Source organism: Triturus cristatus, chromosome 4_2 (genome assembly GCF_964204655.1).
Source record: "Triturus cristatus chromosome 4_2, aTriCri1.1, whole genome shotgun sequence".
Lineage (NCBI taxonomy): Eukaryota > Metazoa > Chordata > Amphibia > Caudata > Salamandridae > Triturus > Triturus cristatus.
Genome location: NC_140586.1, coordinates 922846860 through 922869642, shown reverse-complemented (window position 1 = coordinate 922869642; position 22783 = coordinate 922846860). Strand labels below are relative to the sequence as shown.

At 45.9% G+C, this 22783-nt stretch overlaps 1 protein-coding gene across 1 annotated transcript in view; it reads left to right on the top strand.

Annotated features, from left to right (window-relative positions):
- MPL (MPL proto-oncogene, thrombopoietin receptor) overlaps positions 1-22783 on the top strand; it is a 238382-nt gene that overhangs the window by 195366 nt on the left and 20233 nt on the right. Inside the window, exons 9-10 of the mRNA XM_085602979.1 lie at positions 2555-2714; positions 13582-13672. Coding sequence (XP_085459105.1) covers positions 2555-2714; positions 13582-13672 — 251 coding nt within the window. The remainder of the gene's footprint in view (positions 1-2554; positions 2715-13581; positions 13673-22783) is intronic.

Below are 22783 nucleotides of genomic sequence, written 5' to 3'. Positions count from 1 at the left end.
ATGCAGTGTGAGAACACAGCTGCGGATCCCAAATGACTTCAATGGAGCAAGTCGCGGTTGGAATTTTAAAGTTTTAGGATACTTCGGGAGAGTCTACAAGCAAGTCACTTACAGGGTAAGTAGTTCTAGAGCCAACACACACAGGAGCACTGTAGTGCTGGAGTCACCTCACCCAGGGAAGCCGGATGCATAGGTGTCTTTTGGTGTCGGGTTGCGGCGTCGTTTACAATGGGAGCCAAAGAAGAATTGCTGCTTGTGAAGACTGAAGAAGTGTCGGGTGGAATCCAAGGTTGGATTCAGAAGAAGGAAGACCTGAAAGCAGAGGAGACAGTGTTCAAAGTCACTTGGCAGTGACCCGGGGCAAGGAAGTTGGATGCCCACAGTCGTCGGGTGATTTCAGGTGATCACGGGTGTCTGGACTCTTCAGCCACGAGGTCCAGGAGGCGTCGACGACAACCAAGAGCTGGATTCGCCGTGTACCACAAAGTCTGCAGCTTACTGCGGTGTCGGTGACCAGATTGGAGCCAACAATCCTTGGTAACAGCAAGTCTCGTGGAAAATGTAAAAAGTCAGCGGTGCAGACCAGCAAGGTCTGAGGGACTCACCCAGCGAGGGTAAGCCAGGGCAGGCCTGGAGCAACCCGGGAAGCCCTTTGGAATTGTACAAAAGTCTTCTGGGGACCCACAAGCCAGCCGGCAAGGGATCGCGAAGATGCCTCTGGAGGATTCACTCACCAGGAGCCCACGGTCACTCGGGATGAGGTAGGCCTCTGATCTTCGGAGGAAATCCTGCTGGAGGCTTGAACCACACGTGGTCCAATGCACAAGTTCGTAAACCGTCGAGAAGGGGTTGCACTCGAAAATAGTGCACAGTACCCGGGTATTGCTGTTCCTCGTCACTCGTGGGGTCTACTTGCCTCAGCGTCACTGGGGAATCACGATGGCCTTGGAGAAGTCCAAGTCTGTGACTGGTGGCATCCATTTTGTGATGCCAGGGCTCTTCAGGATTCTACCGTGTTTCCACAGTAGGTACATGTCTATCCCTCTAGAAGGGTGGGATCATACTCCCACACCAGTTATTGGTGTGGGGGTATGATTCCAAAGCGTTTGACACCAAACACGACATGTTTGGAATTGTAAAAAAGTCTTCTGGGGACCCACAAGCCAGCCGGTTCTCTAACTATACTAGAAGGAAGGGAGGGACTAGCTCTATGACCCCTCCTATGGGAGGGTCAGGGGAGTGGGTGGCTACACCCACTTCCCTTTGTCCAGTTTTGGGCCAGAGCAGGGGCAGGTAGCCCCTGAACCGGTTTGAGCTGGCATATGCACAGAGGAGCCTACTGCTCCCCCAGTGCAGGACTTCAAAGCACTCTAGGAGTGCACCCACCCAGTCCCAATACACTAAACCCTGTCTGGGAGGTGGTTACACCTCCCTGTGACAGGATGCCTATTGTTGGGCCTCCTCCAATGCGAGTTTCAGTCAGCAGCATGAGGGCAGCCCAGTGTCTGTGACTGGTGGCATCCATTTTGTGATGCCAGGGCTCTTCAGGATTCTACCGTGTTTCCACAGTAGGTACATGTCTATCCCTCTAGAAGGGTGGGATCATACTCCCACACCAGTTACTGGTGTGGGGGTATGATTCCAAAGTGTTTGACACCAAACACGACATGTTTTGATGCAGCCATCCCAGAGTTAGCATTTACCACGTGGTTATAATGCACTTAAAGAGTATATGGTTTAACCGCATCCACAAACAGCCACAGAGAATGGACTCTGAGAGCTGCAGAGGGGAAACCAAGCACCCTGCCCTCAGGATTGATAGGGCCTGCCTTAGGGATGACTGATAGGTTTATATGTGTGTGTAAGTAGAGATATAGTGAACCTGTATCTCAGTGAGGAGTGCTAACACTACCGTGCCCAGGCTGCAGTAGCAGGCCTGTGGTGTCAGATTTAGTCTGCTTCCCAGGGGTGGCATAATACATGCTTCAGTCCCTGGTAGGCCTGTGAAGTACCTATGTCCTTGGTACCTAAGGTACCATATACTAGGGGCTCATAAGGTACCACAGTATCCAATCACTAGTGCACCTAATATGCACTCCAAGTTGTTTAGAGAGAACAGAGAGGCTGGGGCCCTGATTTGCAGGGTCCCAGCCAGACTATAGCCAGAAACCAGTGTAAACATCAGAAATAAAGTGGGGGCAACATAAGGTGCAGATCCTACTCTCCTACACTGAGCATCTTAGCTCTTTCTATCTGCTGAGCGTGCCACCTCTCTCTATCTGCTGTGCATGTTAGTTCTCTGTATCACCTGAGCATGTTAGCTCTCTCTATCTGCTGAGCATGTTAGTTCTCCATATCTGCTCAGCATCTTAGTTCTCTATATCTCCTGAGCATGTTAGTTCCCTGTATCTGTTGAGCATGTAATTTCTCTGTATCTTGCAAAGTATGTTAGCTCTCTCTATCTGCTGAGCATATTAACTCTCTGTAATTGCACAGGGTGTTATTTATCATGAAATTTCCATAAATGTGTTATCTTCATTTCTTGGTTGTATAGACTCTGATAGTCCGACATGGAGCAAACAATGCAACCATTGACCTGCGCTATGGAACTCAGTACTCTGTTCAGATGCGATCGAAGCCTGATGGGGAGCAGTACGAGGGGTTTTGGAGCACCTGGTCGGATGTGCTTGACGTCACTGTGCCCATGTATGAGGGTGAGTTCCATGTGACAGCAGTGGTCTGAAAGGCTGTTGGTGCTTGGCTTGAGTTCCTTTTTGTTGCCATGCCATTCTGCACCAGCGACTCCTGTATTATGGTATGTTATGGCTCGTTTAAGGCGCATATGTGCCCTAAGGATGGTCATCTTCGGTTCAGAAAAAGAGTACTCTACTGCTTACTGCTGTCATCATAGACTGTCCTCACATCTTTACTTCTACCCAGTGTTTAATTTGTAAATCATGTGTGCGGGGGCACTGACACTGCTGGAAGTGCCCACAGCCAGCACTGGTAGTGCTCACAATCTCCAGGTCTCAGCTCTTCAGTTACTACTATATAACCATGTCATATTTGGTTGCCATAAGAGTGACACTGCTTCATCAACTTATTCTCACGGTCACTAGTCTTATATCAAAAATGTCCAAGTGTAAATGGCTGCCTTTTGGTATAGTGCAAGCCATAGATTGGGTGAATGGGTCGATGGTCCGGTAAGGAGAAAGATGGAGTTTGTTGAATTGTTTCCCTTGTTCTGTGTGGTGCAAGTCAGAGCTTGTGTGATTAGTTCCTTTCTCCGGTATGGTGAAAGTCAGGGCTTGTGTGAATAGTTTTCGTGTCCGGTATGGTGCCAGTCAGAGCTTGCATGAATTGTTTCCTTGTCCTGTACAGTGCAAGCAGGAGCTTGAGTGTAGGGTTGCCATGTCCAGTACGGTGCAAGCCAGAGCTTGTGTGAATGGTTCCCTTGTTCTGTATGGTGCATGCAGGAACATGTGTGAACAGTTCCCTTGTCCTATATGGTGCAAGTCACAGCCTCTGCGAATAGTTCCCTTGTCCAGTATGTTGCAAGCCTGAGCTTGTGTGAATGGTTTTCTTTTCAGGTGTGGTGCAGGCCGTAGTGTGCATTAATGGTTCCCTTGCCAGGTACGGTGCTAGCTGGAGCTGGCAGGAATGGTCACCTGATCTGGTATGGTTGAAGCTCTAGCTTGTGTGAATGGTTCTCTTGTCCTGTACAGTGCAAGCAGGAGCTTGAGTGAAGGGTTGCCTTGCCCAGTATGGTGCAAGTCGGAGTTCCGTGTATAGTTCCCTTGTCTGGTATTGTGCAAGTCAGAGCTTCCATGAATAGTTCCCTAGTCCGGTATGGTGCAAGTCAGGGCATTCATGAATTGTTTCCTTGTACTGTATGGTACAAGCCTGAGCTTGCATCATAGATTCCTGTGACTGTCATGCTGCATGCCAGAACGTGTGTGAATAATTTTCTTTTCAGGTGTGGTGCCGACCGGAGCATGAGTGAATGATTCCCTTGCCAGGTATGGTGCTAGCCGGAGCTGGCATTAATGGTCACCTAGTCTGGTATGGTTGAATCTGTAGCCTGAGTGAATGGTTCCCTTGTCCTGTACAGTGCAAGCAGGAGCTTATCAAATGGTCACCTTGTCTGCTAATCTGCAACCCAGAGCTTGTGTGAATGGCTCCCTTGTCAATAAGGTGCAAGCAGGAGAGGACAAGAATGGTTCCCTTGTCAGGTATGGTGCTAGCCGGAGCTTGTGTCATTGGTTCCCTTGACTGGTATGGTGCATGCCAGGGCTTGTGCAAGCGCCGCTCCCTTGTTCAATAAGGTGCAAGCAGGAGAGTATGAATGTTTCCCGCTGTCAGGTATGGTGCATGTCAGAGCTTGCCATTGGTTCCCTTGACTGATATGGTGCATGCCGGAGCTTGTGTCATTGGTTCCCTTGTCAAGGTATGGTGCATGTCGGAGCTTGTCATTGGTTCCCTTGTCAGGTATGGTGCATGCTGGAGCTTGTCATTGGTTCCCTTGTCAGGTATGGTGCTAGCTGGAGCTTGTGTCATTTGTTCCATTGTCAGGTATGGTGCATGCCGGAGCTTGTGTCATTGGTTCCCTTGTCAGGTATGGTGCATGTCGGAGCTTGTCATTGGTTCCCTTGTCAGGTATGGTGCATGCCGGAGCTTGTCATTGGTTCCCTTGTCAGGTATGGTGCTATCCAGAGCTTGTGCGAACGGCTCCCTTGTCAGATATGGTGCAAGCAGGAGAGTACGAATGATTCCCTTGTCAGGTATGGTGCATGCCGGAGCTTGTCATTGGTTCCCTTGACTAATATGGTACTAGCCGGAGCTTGTGTCATTGGTTCCCTCGTCAGCTATGGTGCCAGCCGGAGCTTGTGTCATTGGTTTCCTTGTCAGGTATGGTGCGAACCGGAGCTTGTGTCATTAGTTCCCTTGTCAGGTGTGGTGCAAGCAGGAGAGTATGAATGATTCCTTTGTCAGGTATGGTGCATGCCAGAGCTTGTCATTGGTTCCCTTGACTACTGTGGTGTTAGCCAGAGCTTGTGTCATTGGCTTCCTTGTCAGATATGGTGCTAGCCAGAGCTTGTGTCATTGGTTCCCTTGTCAGGTATGGTGCTAGGCGGAGCTTGTGTCATTGGTTCCCTTGTCAGGTATGGTGCTAGCCAGAGCTTGTGTCACTGGCTCCCTTGTCAGGTATGGTGCTAGCCGGAGCTTGTGTCATTGGTTTCCTTGTCAGGTATGGTGCGTGCCGGAGTTGTGTCATTGGTTTCCTTGTCAGGTATGGTGCTAGCCGGAGCTTGTGTCATTAGTTCCCTTGTCAGGTATGGTGCAAGCAGGAGAGTATGAATGATTCCCTTGTCAGTTATGGTGCATGCAGGAGCTTGTCATTGGTTCTCTTGACTAATATGGTGCTATCCGGAGCTTGAGTCATTGGCTTCATTGTCAGGTATGGTGCTAGCCAGGGCTTGTGTCATTGGTTCCCCTGTCCGGTAAGGTGCTAGCCGGAGCTTGTGTCATTGGTTCCCTTGTCAGGTATGGTGCTAGCCAGAGATTGTGTTATTGGTTCCCCTGTCAGGTATGGTGCTAGCCGGAGAATGCATCATTGATTCCCTTGTCAGGTATGGTGCTAGCCGGAGCTTGTTTCATTGGTTCCCCTGTCAGGTATGGTACTAGTCGGAGTTGTGTCATTGGCTTCCTTGTGAGGTACGGTGCTAGCCGGAGCTTATGTCATTGGTCCCCTTGTCAGGTATGGTGCTAGCCGGAGCTTGTGTCATTGGTTCCCCTGTCAGGTATGGTGCAAGCTGGAGCTTGTGTCATTGGTTCCCCTGTCAGGTATGGTGCTAGCTGGAGCTTGTGTCATTGGTTCCCTTGTCAGGTATGGTGCTAGCCAGAGCTTGTGTCATTGGTTCCCCTGTCAGGTATGGTGCTAGTGGGAGCTTGTGTCATTGACTTCCTTGTCAGGTATGGTGCTAGCCAGAGCTTGTGTCATTGGTTCCCTTGTCAGGTATGGTGCTAGCCAGAGCTTATGTCATTGGTCCCCTTGTCAGGTATGGTGCTAGCCGGAGCTTGTGTATTGGTTCCCCTGTCAGGTATGGTGCAAGCTGGAGCTTGTGTCATTGGTTCCCCTGTCAGGTATGGTGCTAGCTGGAGCTTGTGTCATTGGTTCCCTTGTCAGGTATGGTGCTAGCCAGAGCTTGTGTCATTGGTTCCCCTGTCAGGTATGGTGCTAGTTGGAGCTTGTGTCATTGACTTCCTTGTCAGGTATGGTGCTAGCCAGAGCTTGTGTCATTGGTTCCCTTGTCAGGTATGGTGCTAGCCAGAGCTTGTGTCATTGGTTCCCCTGTCAGGTATGGTGCATGCCGGAGCTTGTGTCATGGGTTCCCTTGTCAGGTATGGTGCATGCCAGAGCTTGTGCGAACGGCTCCCTTGTTCAATAAGGTGCAAGCAGTAGAGTATGAATAATTCCCTTGTCAGCGTGCATGCCAGAGCTTATGTCATTGGTTCCCTTGACTGGTATGGTGAAAGGCTAATTTCTCGATCTACTTCCAGTCAGTGCTAGGAAGACTCTTGTGCATGCCTTGGTTACATCCAGACTCGACTATTCCAATCTTCTGTATCTGGGCGTGACAGCAAAGTGCCTTAAACGCCTCCAGGTTCTTCAAAACGCCACAGCTCAATTGGTATTGAGGCTTCCTAGACGTACGTCATCTAAGGCCACCTTGAGGACCCTACACTGGCTGCCCGTTAGGGAGAGGATTATCTTCAAGGCACTCTGCCTGTGCCATCGCATCATGATGAGCAGGGCGCCTATGCCTCTCTGCAATCTTATTACCCCCTATAGACCGGAGCGGTCGCTTAGATCCTCGGGCACTGGACTTGTTGTCATCCCTAAAATCCGGAAAGCTCGAATGGGAGGGAGATCTTTTAGATTTCTAGCGGCCAAAAACTGGAACTTACTCCCGATAGAGCTGTGTCTCGAACCCTCAGTGACTAAATTTCGCAAAGCACTAAAAACTCACCTCTACCCAGACCCTCCAGGATTTCGCGATTTCGCGATTTCGCGATTTCGCGGCTTGCCGCGAAATCGGCACTTTTGTAAAAATGCCGCGATTTTTACAAAAGTGCCCGCGAAATCGGCACTTTTGTAAAAATGCCGCGATTTTTACAAAAGTGCCCGCGAAATCGGCACTTTTGTAAAACGGCAGAAGAAAAGGGATTACACAAGACCACCGTTTCTTTCGGTATGGGGCAACACTCCAAAACCTTCCCACCTAAAAAATATGAATAAGCCAATAAATTGAACAGCAGGAAGTAGTAATTGAACAATAATTAATGTGGAAAGTGGTCATCTCCACACACACACTCCTGTCACACTCTGATCCTCTTTCTCTGCAGATGAGGCAGTGTCTAAATATCGTTCTCATAACTACCTAGCCTTCACGTCTAGCATGATATGGGGCACATTGACTTTACTCTCAAATGTGACCTACTATTTTTATTTTCCAGTGTTTTGAAGGACTGTTGTAGTTGCTGTGTCTTCAGTACTATTGTGTTCCTTAAAATCTTGTGCAAAACCACAGGTGAATGAGACTCGGCTAATGTTCTTTCTGTTGAATAAAATATCACCGGACCCTGCCCATTCTGAATCTAGGAACCACAGGTTTAGGGTTTCAAACAGTTCGGGATGTAACTGGGGAGGCACTCGACAGAGATTCCTGGCAGTTAAGAGAGGCCTGGACATAGAATGGTAGGGCACAGTATTAAATTATGCGAGTGAGAAGCCCGAAAGCAGGGGACATATCAGTCAGTTCCTGTTGATAGATTTTTGCTGTGGAAGACAAAGCGAATGGAAACAATGGCAGGGTTACAATAGTAAGCTACAAGGGAAAACAACATCAAAGCGTGAGAAAGATTAAAGGGTGAAGGAAACAAAGGCAATGGGAAAGAGCAAGAGTTGAAAACGGGGAAAAAATCGTTTTGGTTTTTACATAATGAACATATTACAAAGTGTTATTGACAAAAACATAGCTTGCACAGTAAATTAGCTAGTTTGCCACCATCAATCCTGTCAGGTTTCCCAGGTCCATGTGTGATGCTCCAGTTCCAGGTTTTTTTACAATTGAATTCTGGGACTTATAGTCAGTGCCACTGGAATTATGCGACTGTGCGGCCGTTGCGAATTTCGCATAGTTATGAATTTGCCACAAAATCCACCATCTGCATAATCTGCAGATTGAAAAACACCGGTCCCGCAATGTGTCAAAAGGTGTGATAACTGCTATACTAAAGCAAATGGAGAATTGCATTTCCAAAGGATAACAGCCTTCACCTGTGGGCTGCTTCCTCTGTTCCATATTCCAGGTTCCCTATTCAAAGTGGAATACTCTGCTAAAAGAGTTTCCAATGATTTAAGGCTGAAAATGAATCATTATGAGTAAAATAAAGTGCCGCAAAAATGCCGCTAAATTTCCATATTTGTGCTGCTAAATTTCCATATTTGTGCCGCTAAATTTGCGAATCCATGCCGCTATATCCTGGGGGGTCTGTCTACCGCTCTGCACTGTTATGACTTCCTGCTTGAATTGCCTTATCTCTCCTCTCAGCGCGGGGACACTCCGGGGTGCGTAACCATGCGCTTTACAAAATCCCATAATAATAATAATAATAATTTGTGCGGAATGGTGTAAACTGGAGCTTTCATGAATGGTTTCTTTGTCGAGTATGGTGCAAGCTACAGCTTGCTGGATGGTTCCCTTGACTGATATAGTGCAAGCCAGAGCTTCCGGGAAAAATTCCCTTGTCCGGTATGGTGTGAGCTAGGGCATTTGTGAATGGTTCCATTGTGGTGCTAGCTGTAGCTTTCATAATTGTTCTCTTTCTCTGGTAAGATCACAACCGGAGCTTGCATGTCAGACTGCAGTCAGGGTAGCATCTGCTAATCCTAGGGTAAGTAATCCCTCATACAGGTCATAAATGAACAGTGTATCTCTAATCGCAGCGTGCAGTCAGGGTAGCATCTGCTACTCCTAGGGTAAGTAATCCCTCATACAGGTCATAAATGAACAGGGTATCTCTAATCGGAGCGTGCAGTCAGGGTAGCATCTGCTACTCCTAGGGTAAGTAATCCCTCATACAGGTCATAAATGAACAGGGTATCTCTAATCGCAGCGTGCAGTCAAGGTAGCAGCTTCTACCTCTAGGAAAAATAATGGCCATTTCAAGGTGCTAAGTGATCGATGTATCTCTAATCGGAGCATCGAGTCAGGAGTGTCAGCTGCTACCCTTAAGGTACGTATTGGTCTCCTCCAGCACATAAATTATTGTGTATCTCTAATAGCAGCATGCAGTCAGGGTAGCAGCTACTACTCCAAAGGTAAGTATTGCCCTCTTCCAGGTCACAAATGATCCGTGTGTCTGTAAACGCAGCATGCAGTCAGGGTAGCAGCTGCTACCCTTAGGATAAATAATGCCTTCCTCCAGGTCACAAATGATTGGTGTATCTCTAATCGCAGCGTGTAGTCAGGGCAGCAGCTGCTACCCTTAGGATAAACAATGCCTTCTTCCAAGCCACAAATGATCGGTGTATCTCTAATCGCAGCGTGCAGTCAGGGTGGCAGCTGCTACCCTTAGGATAAATAATGCCTTTCTCCAGGTCATCAAATCAAATCAAATCAAACAGCATTTGTAAAGCACAACTATGTCACCCCAAGGGATATCTGGGCGCTGAGTCTCCATCGAAAAGCCAGGTCTTGAGTCTCTTTCTGAGGTCTGACAGTGAGGAGGTTGTGCGGAGCTGGAGAGAGAGGTCGTTCCAGGTCTTGGCAGCGATGTAGGAGTAGGAGTGGTCACTGCTGTGATGGATGCAGGGTCTGTGTGCATGGGCAAGGGAAGAGGAGCACAAGTATCTACATGGTTTTTGAAAGTTCAGTTGATGGATCAAGTAGGAAGGTCCTAGGTCATGGAGGCTTTGTAGGCATGTGTGAGGACCTTGAACTGGCATCTCTTCTGGATGGGGAACCAGTGATCTCCACTGGTTCCCCATCAATCTCCAGTGGGGGGGCGATGTGGGCTTGTTTGGGGAGATCCAGGAGAAGTCTGGCTGCCGCACTCTGTATAGCCTGGAGTCTTCTGGGGAACTAGGTGGAGATGTCTGCTTAGAGTGTGTTGCTGTAGTAGATGTGGCTGGTGATGAGGGCCTGAGTGATGGTCTTTCTGGTGTTGGTTGGGATCCATCTGAAGATTCTGCGAAGTGTGTGGAAGCAGGAGGAGGCAACTGCGTTGACCTGTCATTTCATGGTCACAGGATGGTGCAGAGATTGCGTGCATAGTTGGTCGGTGTAGGTATAGGTCAGAGTTCTGAAGTCCACCAGCTGTGGTCCCACGCAGAGGTGTTATTCCCAAAGATCAATACTTCAGTTTTGCCGGTATTGAGTTGGAGGCAGATGTTTCTCATCCATTTGCCTACATTGGTCATGGCACTGTAAAAGTTGGTTTGGCGTTGAAGGGGTCTTTGGTTTGCGAGAGGATCAGTTGAGTACCATCTGCGTAGGAGATTATGTTGAGTCCCTGGGATCTGACGACATCTGCAAGGAAGGGTCATGTAGCTGCTGAACAGGGTGGGGCTGAGGAATGATCCTTGTGGTATGCTGCATATGATGTTTTTGGGGCTGAAGTGAAGGGAGGCAGTCGGATGCTCTGTGTGTGTTCTGTAAGGAAGGAGGCAATCCACATGATCGGGTCTTGTTGTATGCTTATGTTGTATTCTGTTGATGAGGGAGTTGTACAATATGGCATCAAATGCTGTGGAGGAGTCGAGGAGGATCAGGGCCACAGTTTCTGTGTGGTCAAGGAGTGTTCTAATGTCGTCTGTGGCGGTGATGAGAGCAGTTTCAGTACTGTGGTTGGAATGGAATCCTGATTGTGAGGCATCTAGTAGGTGGATTTGTTCTAGGAATTTGGTGAGTTGATGGTTGCTGGCTTTCTCAAGTACTTTGGCTGAGTAGGGGAGTAGGCACAATGGATGATACTTTTTGAGATCGCTGGGATCGGCTGAGGTTTTCTTTAGTAGAGATCTGTTGTCTGTGTGTTTCCATCTGTCTAGGAAGGTTGCTGTGGAGATGGAGGTGTTGAGGATGCGGGTGAGTTTCATGATTGGGCTCATTGCTAGGTTGTAGAGGGGATGCAGGCAGGGGTCGTAGGTGCCCCAGATTGGATGGAAGACATGATGGCTGAGGTGGGCAGGGCAGAAAGCGGAGACCAGGTGGTAATGGTTTCGCTGATGTTTGCTGGTTGGTTGAGGTCGTTAGGGTTGAGGGTGGCAGGTTGGAGGTTGAAATTGTTGTAGATGTTGGTGATCTTGCTGAGGAAGTAGTCTGAGAGGGTGCTGCAGAGTTCTTGGGAGGGATGGAAGTTGTTCTCTGTGGCTGTTGGGTTGGAGAATTCTTTGACTATTTTGAACAGTTTATTTTTGGGGTTGGCCGTGGAGTTGAAGCAGGTGGCAAAAGTTGCTTTCTTGGTCCCTTCCTTGATGTGGTGGTGATATTTGCTGATGGCTGTTTTGTGAGCTGCTTGTTCGTAGGGATTCTTAGTGGCGCACCATTGTTTCTCCAGTTGCTGGCAGTTGCGCTTGTTAGTCCTGAGTTCTGGGGTGAACCAGCTGGCATGCTTGGATTTTGTAGGTTTCAGTGGGGCAACTCTGTCAGCGCTGTCAGTGATCCAGGCGGCAAAGGTCTGGACCGCCTGATTGAGGTCTGTTGCTGCTTCTGGTTGGGAGCTGGTGAGGGCCTGTGGCAACTGAGTTTCGGTGACCTTGCTCCAGCTGTGGCAGGAGGAGATCTGACACCTGGGGATGGTGTGCTGGGCATCGGTTATCATGAAGTGTACAACAGTGTGATCAGTCCAGGTGAGTTCTGTGGTGTGACTGAATTTGATGTTGTCGCTGGAGGTGAAAATGGGGTCAAGTGTGTGTCTGGCTTTGTGTGTGGGTTCGATGATCAGTTGGGTGGGGCCGATGTTGTTCAGGTTCTCCAGGGGGGCATTGGCGTCAATGGGTTCATCGATGTGGAAGCTGAGGCCACTGAGTAGGACGTAGTGGTGAGAGTCGATTGCTAGGGAGGCGATGAGGTTGGGGATGGTGTCGCAGAATGTTGCTCGGGGACCCGGGAGTCTATAGGTCAGGGTGCCTCTTTTCGTTGTCTTCACATCAGCTTGTAGTAGAAAGTTTTGGTGTTCCAAGAGAGGCATGGGGTCGTCGTTGGTGATGGTGCATGTGATGGTTTCCTTGAAGATGATGGCAATGCCTCTGCCTTTGTTTGGTGGCCCGGTCTCGGTATATCATCTTGTAGCCCGCGGGAGTGGCGGTGGTCATGTCGGGGTTCGAGGAGGGATTGAGCCACTTTTCGGTGAGGAAGGCAACATCCATGGAGAGGGTAGTGATTGTGTCCCAGATTTCCATAGCGTGTTGGCAGAGGGAGCGGCCCTTGAGCAGGATGCAGTGGAGCAGTTGAGGGGTGTCCTTGGTCTTGTGGGTAAGAGTGGTGAAGGAAGAAGTGGCAGTCTGGACAGGTGTAGGGTCCTTTGCTGAATTGTGGGTAGGAGGAGAGACAGATGTTGTTTCCGCACCTGGGGTCCAGGAGTTCCTTGGCAGTGTACCGTCAGTTGGTGAGAGGGCTAGGGGGCCTGGTTCTGGGTGTTGTCCAACCGGCGGTGTTTTGGCAGTGCACCCATGTGGTGGCCTTCATTAGTGGTCCTGGGGGGTGTTCCTAGTGGGCCTGGGTGGCAGGCAAGGACCTGGGACTGGCAGCACGAGGTCAGGGACAGGCAGCGCAGGGACAGGGGAAATGGCAGCGCAGGGACAGCAGACAGTGCAGGGACAGTGCAGGGGGATCAGCAGCACAGGCACAGGGACAGCAGGCAGCTCAGGGACTGGGACAGTCAGCGCGGGTCAGGGACATCAGGCAGAGCAGGGAAAGGGGAGCAGCAGTGCAGGGGTAGCGGCAGCAGGCCGTGCAGTTATAGCACAGGGGGAGCAGCAGTGCAGGTAGAGGAACCGCATGCAGCGCATGGACAGGGACAGCAGGCAGACCAGGGAGACTGTCAGTGGAGGGACAAACCACAGGCAGCACAGGGACAGTAGGAAGCACGGGGACAGAGCAGGGGCAGTGGCAGGGCAGGGATAGGGAAAGCAGTAAGCGCAGAGACAGCAGGTAGTGCAGGAAAAGCACAGGGGGTGGCAGCACAGGACAGAGACATCAAGCAGCACAGGGACAGTGCAGGGGGAGCAGCAGCGCACGGACAGCACGCAGCACAGGGACAGAATAGGGGGAGCAGTAGAGCACGGACAAGGGCAAAAGGCAGCACAGGGACAGGGTGGATGGGCACAGTACCTTAAGCCTGGGTAAGGCGAAAGAGGGGTCCCAGCTCAGCCTGCTCCGATTTTTGATGGGTGCGGTCGGGTGCCACAGGGGCCTTTATTTAGCATCTGGAGGCCCGAAAATTCCAGAACCCCCCACCATGTGCACCTCTTCCTCTCGTCTGTTATGCTCTCTGATGCCCTCTCTCTCTCCTCAGGGTGGATACTGCTGATGGTGGCTGCTGCCTGTCTCCTATTCATCACCATGCTCTTCCTGCTGCTGAGATGTACCTTTCCTGCTATGTTCAGGTAACAGCACTGCAAACACAATATGAATCCTCTGAGCAGACACTCCTCGCAGCTGGGATGTGCCTGGGGGTATTCCATGTGCATTAGATCAACATTTCATTCATTCATTCATTCACTTGTTCATTCAGGTTCTATGGTCTTATTCCCGTAGGCTATGTTATTAGGACTGGTACAAGGTGTGTGTGAAATTATAATCCAGTCAGTGAAGTTATGTGAAGGTGACAAACTTTCCATTCAAAATTACTCTCAAAACAAGGTCTTGCATGAGGTTTGTAAAAACAACAGTTGATGGACAGAATGCAGAACAATGTCATACATTCACCCCAGTACAGAGATCTGGGCCAAAATCCATCGTTTTTTTGCTCACCATGCCATTTCAGTTTGAACCCACCCATATGCAAATCAGTCTTGACCCTGTGCCTCATGGGAACAGTCCAGCCCGAACTGCCAAGCCAGGTCCTCCCTGGACTGGAACCAAGCATCCTAGGACCGGTTTCGGGGTTTCACCCCTCTTCAGCCAGGATAGCTTGATTCCAGTGGCATGGAGAGCACGATGAGGTTTGTTCCACAATCAGTTCTTTCGCATGATGTAGCCTCTCCTGCAAAATGTAAATTCAGAGAGCTGTTTCACCCACTATTGTTGTAAGAACCTCTTCAACTAAGTGAATTTTGTAAATTGTCAACTTAAACTCAAGAATTTCACAAAATACAACTCCTCAAGTATGGAATACCTCGAAATAGAACCCTCTTGAATAAAACTTCAAATAATACAACTCTACCCACCAGAATGTTTCAGGAGGTGTCTTGGAGAGTCAAGCACCTTGAGTGGTTCTGTGCCACTACATGCTGTTACGGATACTGTTGAGATCGCTGAGAGTGAAGAACTCTGCTATAGTTTCTGTTGTGTAATGTCAGTGGCGCTTTACATAAACCGAGTGCCTAAATTAGAACAGAAATGTTTCCAGAGGAAACATAATCCTGGCCCCCTAATATACGTTGCATAAAAAAATTGTTGTCCAGAGATTTCCATTTTTGATTTGTGTTTTTGGATCATTAGAGAAGTAATTTAGTGTAGCAATGGCGATCAGTGCCCTCAGGATCGGTTCGATGCACAATAGGGCCCACCTCTCGAAAGCCTCAATTCCGTCTGCTATTATAGCATAGAGGTTTTAGGTGATCAAGTGAGGGAAGGAAAGGGATGGAACAGCTGGGAAGGAGACCTGGAATAAGTACAACATACATTAATCACTCCACACATTGTTTAACATAATAAGTATGCTCCCTATACCTTAAGCTTTACCTGTAACAAAACAATAGAATATTTCTGCTCTTGCAATTCCCAGATGTGGAAGAGGCTGTTTCAATAGTAGTATGTAATTTATTTATAATATTCAGACTCAAACACATAGTACCTCTATATGTGGAAACACATACCCAAAAAAACAAAAATAGAAACTGTGCCTCACAGGGGAAGAACTAAACTTCCTGGACTCCACTTGACCCCCTGTTAATTTTAGTAAAACAACAAAACAAAAGAAACCAAATGCAAAAATGTTCATTAAAGAGAACACTTTTTCCAAGCACAGCTCTTCTTAAAAAAAATGAATTACTTCTGGTACATCCAGGCATATGTTATCATACATGAATGAACATAGGAAATAGTTATTTCTCCATTATTGTTCCAATTTGACCTCTTGATCCAGAAAAATAGATAAAGCAATATTATTTCAAGACAGAGTTTGTAGAAAACAAAGAAAAGTGTTCATCTCTTGCTTTAATTAAGAAGTAACTTTTGTGTCCTCACAGTTTAAGCAAGACAGCAAATAATTAACTCTTCCAAGATTTATGACTTTTTATGGTGACCGCCACAAAAATGATAGCTTTATCTGAATTCAAACGGAGGAATTTGTAAATGGAAAAGAAAACACTCTGTCAAACTGAATATAATTAAATACAGCTTTTCAGAAAATCAGCAATGTACTTGAAAATACTCCGTAGATAAATCTTTACGCTAATGTCAAGAAGGCACGGACTTAGACTTATAGAATGCATGAACAGGAATCGGTGAAAGAGCAATGCGGTGAAATGTAGGGGGGTGCCATGGGTACCCTCCCAGTGCACCAATACCTCCCCCCAACACACAAGGGGGGCCCTCAACGGGCACCAAAACAAATCCCCGCCAGCCTTTCCATGCGGTTTCACTGCCATGGAAAGGCTGGCTACAGGCGGCATCGTCATTTGGCGGACTGTGCCTGCTAGGCTCTGCCACCATTTTAGGCATAATGACCGTTCCGCCAGGTAATCGGAACGATTGCCTGTGGCGGATCTGTGGCGGGCGGTCTTTGCATCCGCCACAGTCGCGGTCCGGATCCCCCCGCCATCATAATTTGGCGAACAAAGAATCGTCGTTCGATGGTGGAGGGCTCGCCACCGCACGGCTGGCGGTGGCGGGCCTTCCGCCATCATAAATCAGCCCCTTAGTTTCTGGACCATTAAGATATAGCACCGAAATTCTCTCAGTGAGGTGTGAGGAGAATCACATCAAAACATTATGTTTTGATGTAGTAAAAGCTCCTCAATATGGATTGATACGTGGGTTACCATTAGGCCTGGGTGGTAAATTCCGTTCCGCTTGCGGAATTTGGTTAATTTCACGTTTCGCGGAGAGCGTGGAATTGCCCAAAATTCTGCGTTCTGCGGCTTCGCGGAATTTTTTGCTTGTTTCCATTCTCAAAATGCGTGTTTGCAAGACATTTCCCCCCGAGCAAACAGGAAAAAATCATCGCGAACAAGCAATTCCGCGTGAATTTCTGCATGTTCGTGGAGATTTTTCACCATTTTGCGTAGCGCGACTACGCAAATTCCACCCACCCCTAGTTACCATGACTGAAACAGCATAACCCTTCTAGTAATTGGAATAATAATACCCTTGTCTTTGATTCTCACTTTTGTTCGTCTCATTGTTTTATTCCCATAACCCAGCCAGTAACGGCTTTGGCATTGAGATATAGTATAGCCACAGCAGCCAAAAAAGACACCATTCTTCCCGACAGGTATCAAGCATACTGCGATGTATTTAATGAAAGACAAGCAGACATATTGCCACCTCATAGACCCTATGACTACCAAATTGACCAAATACGAAGTGCAGTAATACTTTGTGGGAGAATATATGCTCTCACAGTACCAGAAAATTAACATTTGAAGCAATATATAGATCAATATCCTGCTAATGGATTCATAAGGCCATCCACATCACCTGCTTCTTCTACTCTAAGCCAATGGCGAGAGGAGAACCTAGAGTTTAGAGCCTTGAATAATATTACCATCAAGAACCGTTACCCTCTACCTCTTACACCAGTTCTTTTAGATCAGGTAAAATTTTTTACCATTTATACCAAGTTAGACCTCAAAGGGGGCTTATCATCTGGTGAAAATGAGGGAGAGTGATGAATGGAAGACGGCTTTCCATACACAATATGGTCTTTTTGAGTATCAAGTGATGCCTTTTGGGCTTTGTAACATGCCTGCTGCGTTTCAACATTTCTTGAGTATTTGAATACAAATACAGTGGTAACATTGATGAAATATTAATATATTTCAAGAATACCTTTGAGCATGAGCAACATGTGTGTTTTGTGTTATAAGTCTTGAGACAACATGGTTTATATTGTAAACTCAGCAAGTGTGAATTCCATGTTCCTAAAGTGAAATTCTTAGGTGCAGTGCTGTCTGCTACAGGTTTGGAGATGGCGGAACGTGAAGTACAGGAAGTAAAGGAATGGCCTATACCAAGAAACATCAGGGACATCCAATGCTTTTTGGATTTTGCCAACTTTTATAGAAAGTTCATTGATACATTTTCCAAGAAAGTAGCAGCCATTTGTTTTGCGAAAAATACACCACTTTCATATGGTCAGAAGAGGCCAATCAATCTTTTGAAATCTTGAAATTAGCCTTCACCACAGCACCCATTCTAGCTCACCCTAACCCCGAGAATCCTAATGTTGTGGAAGCAGATGTGTCAGAAGTGGCAATAGGGGCTGTTCTTTCAAAACAACATGGATCAACTGGACAGTTGCGTTCTGTGGAGTTCATGTCTAGAAAATTTAATACAGCAGAGTCACACTATAATATTGAGGAAAAAGAGCTCCTGGCTATAAAAAAACGCCTTTTGTGAGTGGCGACATCATTTAATGGGCGCAAAACGCACCTTCACAGTATATACAGACCACGGTAATTTACAATTCATGAGGTCCACCAGGTTATTAACACCGAAGTAATTGCGGTGGATGTTGTTCTTTGAGGAATACAATATCATAGTGACCTACAGACCTGGTGTAGAGAACCGCTAAGCAGATGCTGTGACCAGACAAGAATCAGTGACGAAAAACCAAGAAAACAAAAAAAATCCACTCTGAATCCGACTCAAGTAATCTGTGCGTTACAAACAGAACAATTTCTAGAGAAGATAGCACAGGCTACGTGTAAGCCTACTTGGAAACAATGAATTAGGAATCATCCTGCATGGAAACTACAAAAAGGATTGCCTATTTGTGGAAAACAATTGATACCATCCAAGGAACAACAAAAGGAATTGTTGCAATGGTGTCACAATGCACCTAGTGCAGGACATCATGGATTTGAAAAAACACTTGATCGAGTGTTAAGATAATTCTGGTGGCCTAACAAAAGAAAAGATGTTCAACAAATGGTTCAGAAATGTATTAAGTGCACACAGGCCAAAACTGATCATAGAAGACCCCAAGGGTTGTTACAACCATTACCTACTTCTGAGGTACCATGGGAAATCATCTCTTTGGATTTCATAGTAGGGCTCGCCAAAGATCAAGGATGTACAGCGATATTAGTGGTTGTGGATATTCTTGCTAAATTGGGACATTTCATAGCGTGTTCTCAAATACCCACAGCTGGACAACTTGCTCATTTGTTGTTGATCAATATCATAAGACTTCATGGTTTGTCTAAAACCATTGTGCCTGATCAGGGGGACCCAATTTACGGCCCATTTTTGGAGAGTATGGTGTAAGACGTTACACATATCCTTAGCTATGTCTACCAGTTTCCACACACGAACAGACGGCAGACAGAATGGTTGAATCAGACCCTTGAACAACATCTCCGTTGTTATGTGAAAGAGAACACAGAGTCTTGGGTAGAACCTTTATGGGTTACTGAAATAGCCTATAATAGCGCAAAGCACTGTACTACGAAGCTTGCACAATTTTTCTGTACATCCATGTTTTATTCCATTGCTTCATACCTCATCTATTTCCAATATGCCTGAAGCTCATGAGAGAGTGACACATTTTCAGAAAACATTGAAAGAAACTCAGGTGAATTTACACAATGCAAATATACAGTATTAAAAGACAGCTGACAAACATTGTAGAAAGCGTAAAAGAATAAGGGGTAACCCAGTATCCCTCAGAACCTGGGCCTAAGTAATATCAACAACAATTGGTTCTGTCGGGTTGTTCAATTCCTTTGCGATCTTAAAAAAAAATATTTTTGCAAAATGACAATTATAGTTTAAGGCAAGCAAGAACAGAAAAGATTCTTTTAAAAACCAAATTATAGATAAACACACAAACTACAAAAAAGCAATCATCTTTTACTTAGCATTTCAAAGAATGTTCTGATAAATGAATCATCACAGGGCTGACAATAATGTTCAAATATATACGCGACGCAAGTGAATAGGTGACTACAACTGACCAGTGAAACAAGTGAAATTGACAACTTAAGTGTATTATCCAATTGAGCGACAGAATACTTTGTTTACAATTAGTACATTTTCTGGGGGGGGAAGAGAAAAGAAAAAGGGTCCAATTTCATCACGTAATAACATGTAACACAAGCTTCGTAATTAAATTGCAATTGATTTCTAAGCTTGGTGGTCAGTTGAAGTATGGACAATTAGCCGTCGATGTTTCGACCCTATCACGAGCTTAATTGAGGATATCGAAAGCTGGTCTTCTTCAGGACAGGGGGTGGTAAAGACAGCCGATTTGGGACCCTTATTCGCTTTTGGGATTGTTGATTGGACCAGGGAAATTCCTGGTGTGACGATTAGCGCACTCTAGGTTGCTGCAAATGGGATCAGGAGTGCCTTCAATGATTAAAAGCCAAAAGGTCCATGAATGACCTTGGAGTCCGGAATCAGACAGGATTACTGTGTGTTTGTACAAAGTTGCTGCAGATCACGGGGTCATGAATTATTTATGCCAGAGCCGATTCTGTGATTAAGTAAATGTCCCAATGAAAGAATGAAACATGAGGCGCGCGGTTGCTGCCAGTCACGGAGTTACGAATAAATCATGGCCAGGACATATTCTGGTGTCAGCCTCTGAACTTCTGCACTGCAACTGACCTCTACAATGATTCATGGGACATGTAGTTCTAACCTTCTCCATCCGAAATTCTGCTTCTGTGATGCCCTTTGAATTCCCTCATAAACTCCACCATCTTGTGAGCTTATGAAATAATGACAGAAACTTCTGTTCTCCTATAAGCTCTGCTGGTAAATCTGCTATTACGGAGATGTTTTGCTTTGTGACAGCATTCATGTCCCTTTTACCCCTGACGCTTGTTTTCATTGTAACATTTAGCTTTGGAAGACATTCCTGATCCGGGCCGAATTATTCTGGACAACATTTTTAAAAATGATAGATATGTTGCAGTGATGATGAAATATTTCAGGAATTGTGAGACCTATATACTTCATATAGGTGTCAAAACATAGGTTTTGGGGGTCAAGTAGTCAGAAAATAACTCCTCAGTGTAACCCTTCTGCCATTTTCCAAAATGGCGGTTATAATAGAGGAAGAAGAGACATATATAGAAATGAAAAAAATAATAATGGTTTGTAATCCTCCTACATACAAATCAAACAATGTGTATGATCTGAATATAAAAACAAATAATGTTTATCACTCCTGCTTTAGACGCATTTTCATAATTCACTTTTTTTTCTGCAATCGCTTGAGGTACATTTGCAGAATGTTGAATATTTGAGAGGAGCATATCAACAGGAACATCTTTTTGTAGCACAGGTTTTGCAACTACATGTATGTGTACGTTCAACGGGTAGAGGCTTTAGACATTTTGTAGGTTTTAGCACCCCATCAATATGTTCCCAACCAAATTCACATGGATTTTTCTTTAAATATGCATGATCCAAAACATTTACACATCTTCTGATAAAGTAGAACGCTCTTTTAAAGTGTCCATGCACAGAATATGGCATCAGTGGAAGGTCAAGCTCGCTTAGCGGGACTGATCTCTTAAACTTCCTGTACCATAGATCGTCAAATGAGTGACAGTCAGAGCTCTTTTCCCACACACGCAGATATTCTTCCAGGTGATGACATTATAAGTTTCTTGTACAGAGTATAAAGCGGGATTAAGTGTCTTTTCTCACCTGTTCCCTATCGTATCCATAATTCTGACAATGTTTGACTTATGAATATTGCAACAAATCTAAGTAACACAATAATAACATCTGTGTCATTTGACAGTACAATGACTCGATTGGAAAAATTTTGAACCGCCCACTCAACATGTGGCACAACATGAAGTCAGATTCCTCTAATTTGCTGTTAAGTTCTTGAACAATATGGCCCGTACCTTTTGAATATATCTCTGCAGGCACCAACTCCTCATTGACAATCCTTCTACTTGCAATAATTGGAAATTTAGTATTCACTGAATGATCAGCAATGCTTTGGTGAGTTGACATCTCCATGCTCATCTTAGTTGATGTTGATGACCAGAATTTATCAAGTTGCACAGGTATAGGTGTAAACTTTGTTGATGCAGGCAAGGTCAATTGTTCCACTCGTAGACATTCGCCTGATTCTCTCACATTCTTTGACAGATAATTCAAGATAACTGCCAACGACAATGTGCATTTCTTACAAGGTGCACACAGACTTTGATATTTGTAGAATAGTCTAAACGACTTCTCCGATGTTTTGCATGGATGGCTCTTGTATGAGTTTGTTCTTCCCTGGTTTGGTTGCAGCATCTACATCAAATAGTGCGTTTGCTAGAAGAAGATCATGAGACAGAATGTCCTTGATAAATCCACCCCTTTCTTTTGCCAGAGGAACAGTTTCACGATAGTCTATTAATTTTGAGTTTGTTATCTCTCTGAAAACATAGCAAATAGAAAGAACTTCATGGTAAACTAGCTGCCATTGAGTAACATATTCACTTTTAAGTGTCTGACTAACAATTCCTTTAGAACTTTTCTGTGATCCCTGGATCGCCTGTTCCAGTTTCATATCTAGAGCCACAGCACTGAACCATCCCTCTCCGTCTTTCACCACAAAATGTCTTTAGATTAATTTTCTGTAGAGGTATGTTTTTTCCACCTCTAGCTTCTTCACTTTTCCAAATACCAGGACCCATATCTTAGGTAGTTTACGCAATTGAAATCGTGAAACACCGTAATCAGTGACTCCACAGACTTCACGTGCTGCTCCAAATCACCTTCCCAATCAGCATGTACCAAGTTTTTAACTGGAGCTATCATGTGTAAAAAATGTCTCCAGTACTTGCAAAGTTCAGATTTTTCTTTACTTTCTTTGACAAACTCTACTAACTTGGTTTTCAGATTTTTGAACTGAGTGTCTTGAACATTGCCTGGCTTTGCATTATTTCTTTTGAATGAAGTGCACCCTGTGCCTTGTTCACTTCTGATGTAAGATATGCAAAACATAATTTGCCATTCTTGTTCTAGAAAGCATTCCAACGCAATGTTTCTATAGCCTCACATATGATAAGTATACCTTGTAACAATAGTTAGTTCTGCTAAATACTGACTGGACAGTTTTGCTTCCAAAGATTTCAGCCTCAACAAGTGCATCGTCTATGCCACATCCACTGAGATAACTTCCTGCACAGCGCAGCACACCTTTTTTCAGATGGAAAACGTCCATCATTGGCTAATGGTAATCAAATTCTACTGCTTGGCTCATAAAAATGTCAGCTACAATACAGAAAACACCTTCATCACAGAAAATAGGCAGGACAGGCTGGTCTTCAAGTGGAGCATGCACAAATGTGAAATCTTTTAGAGCTGTG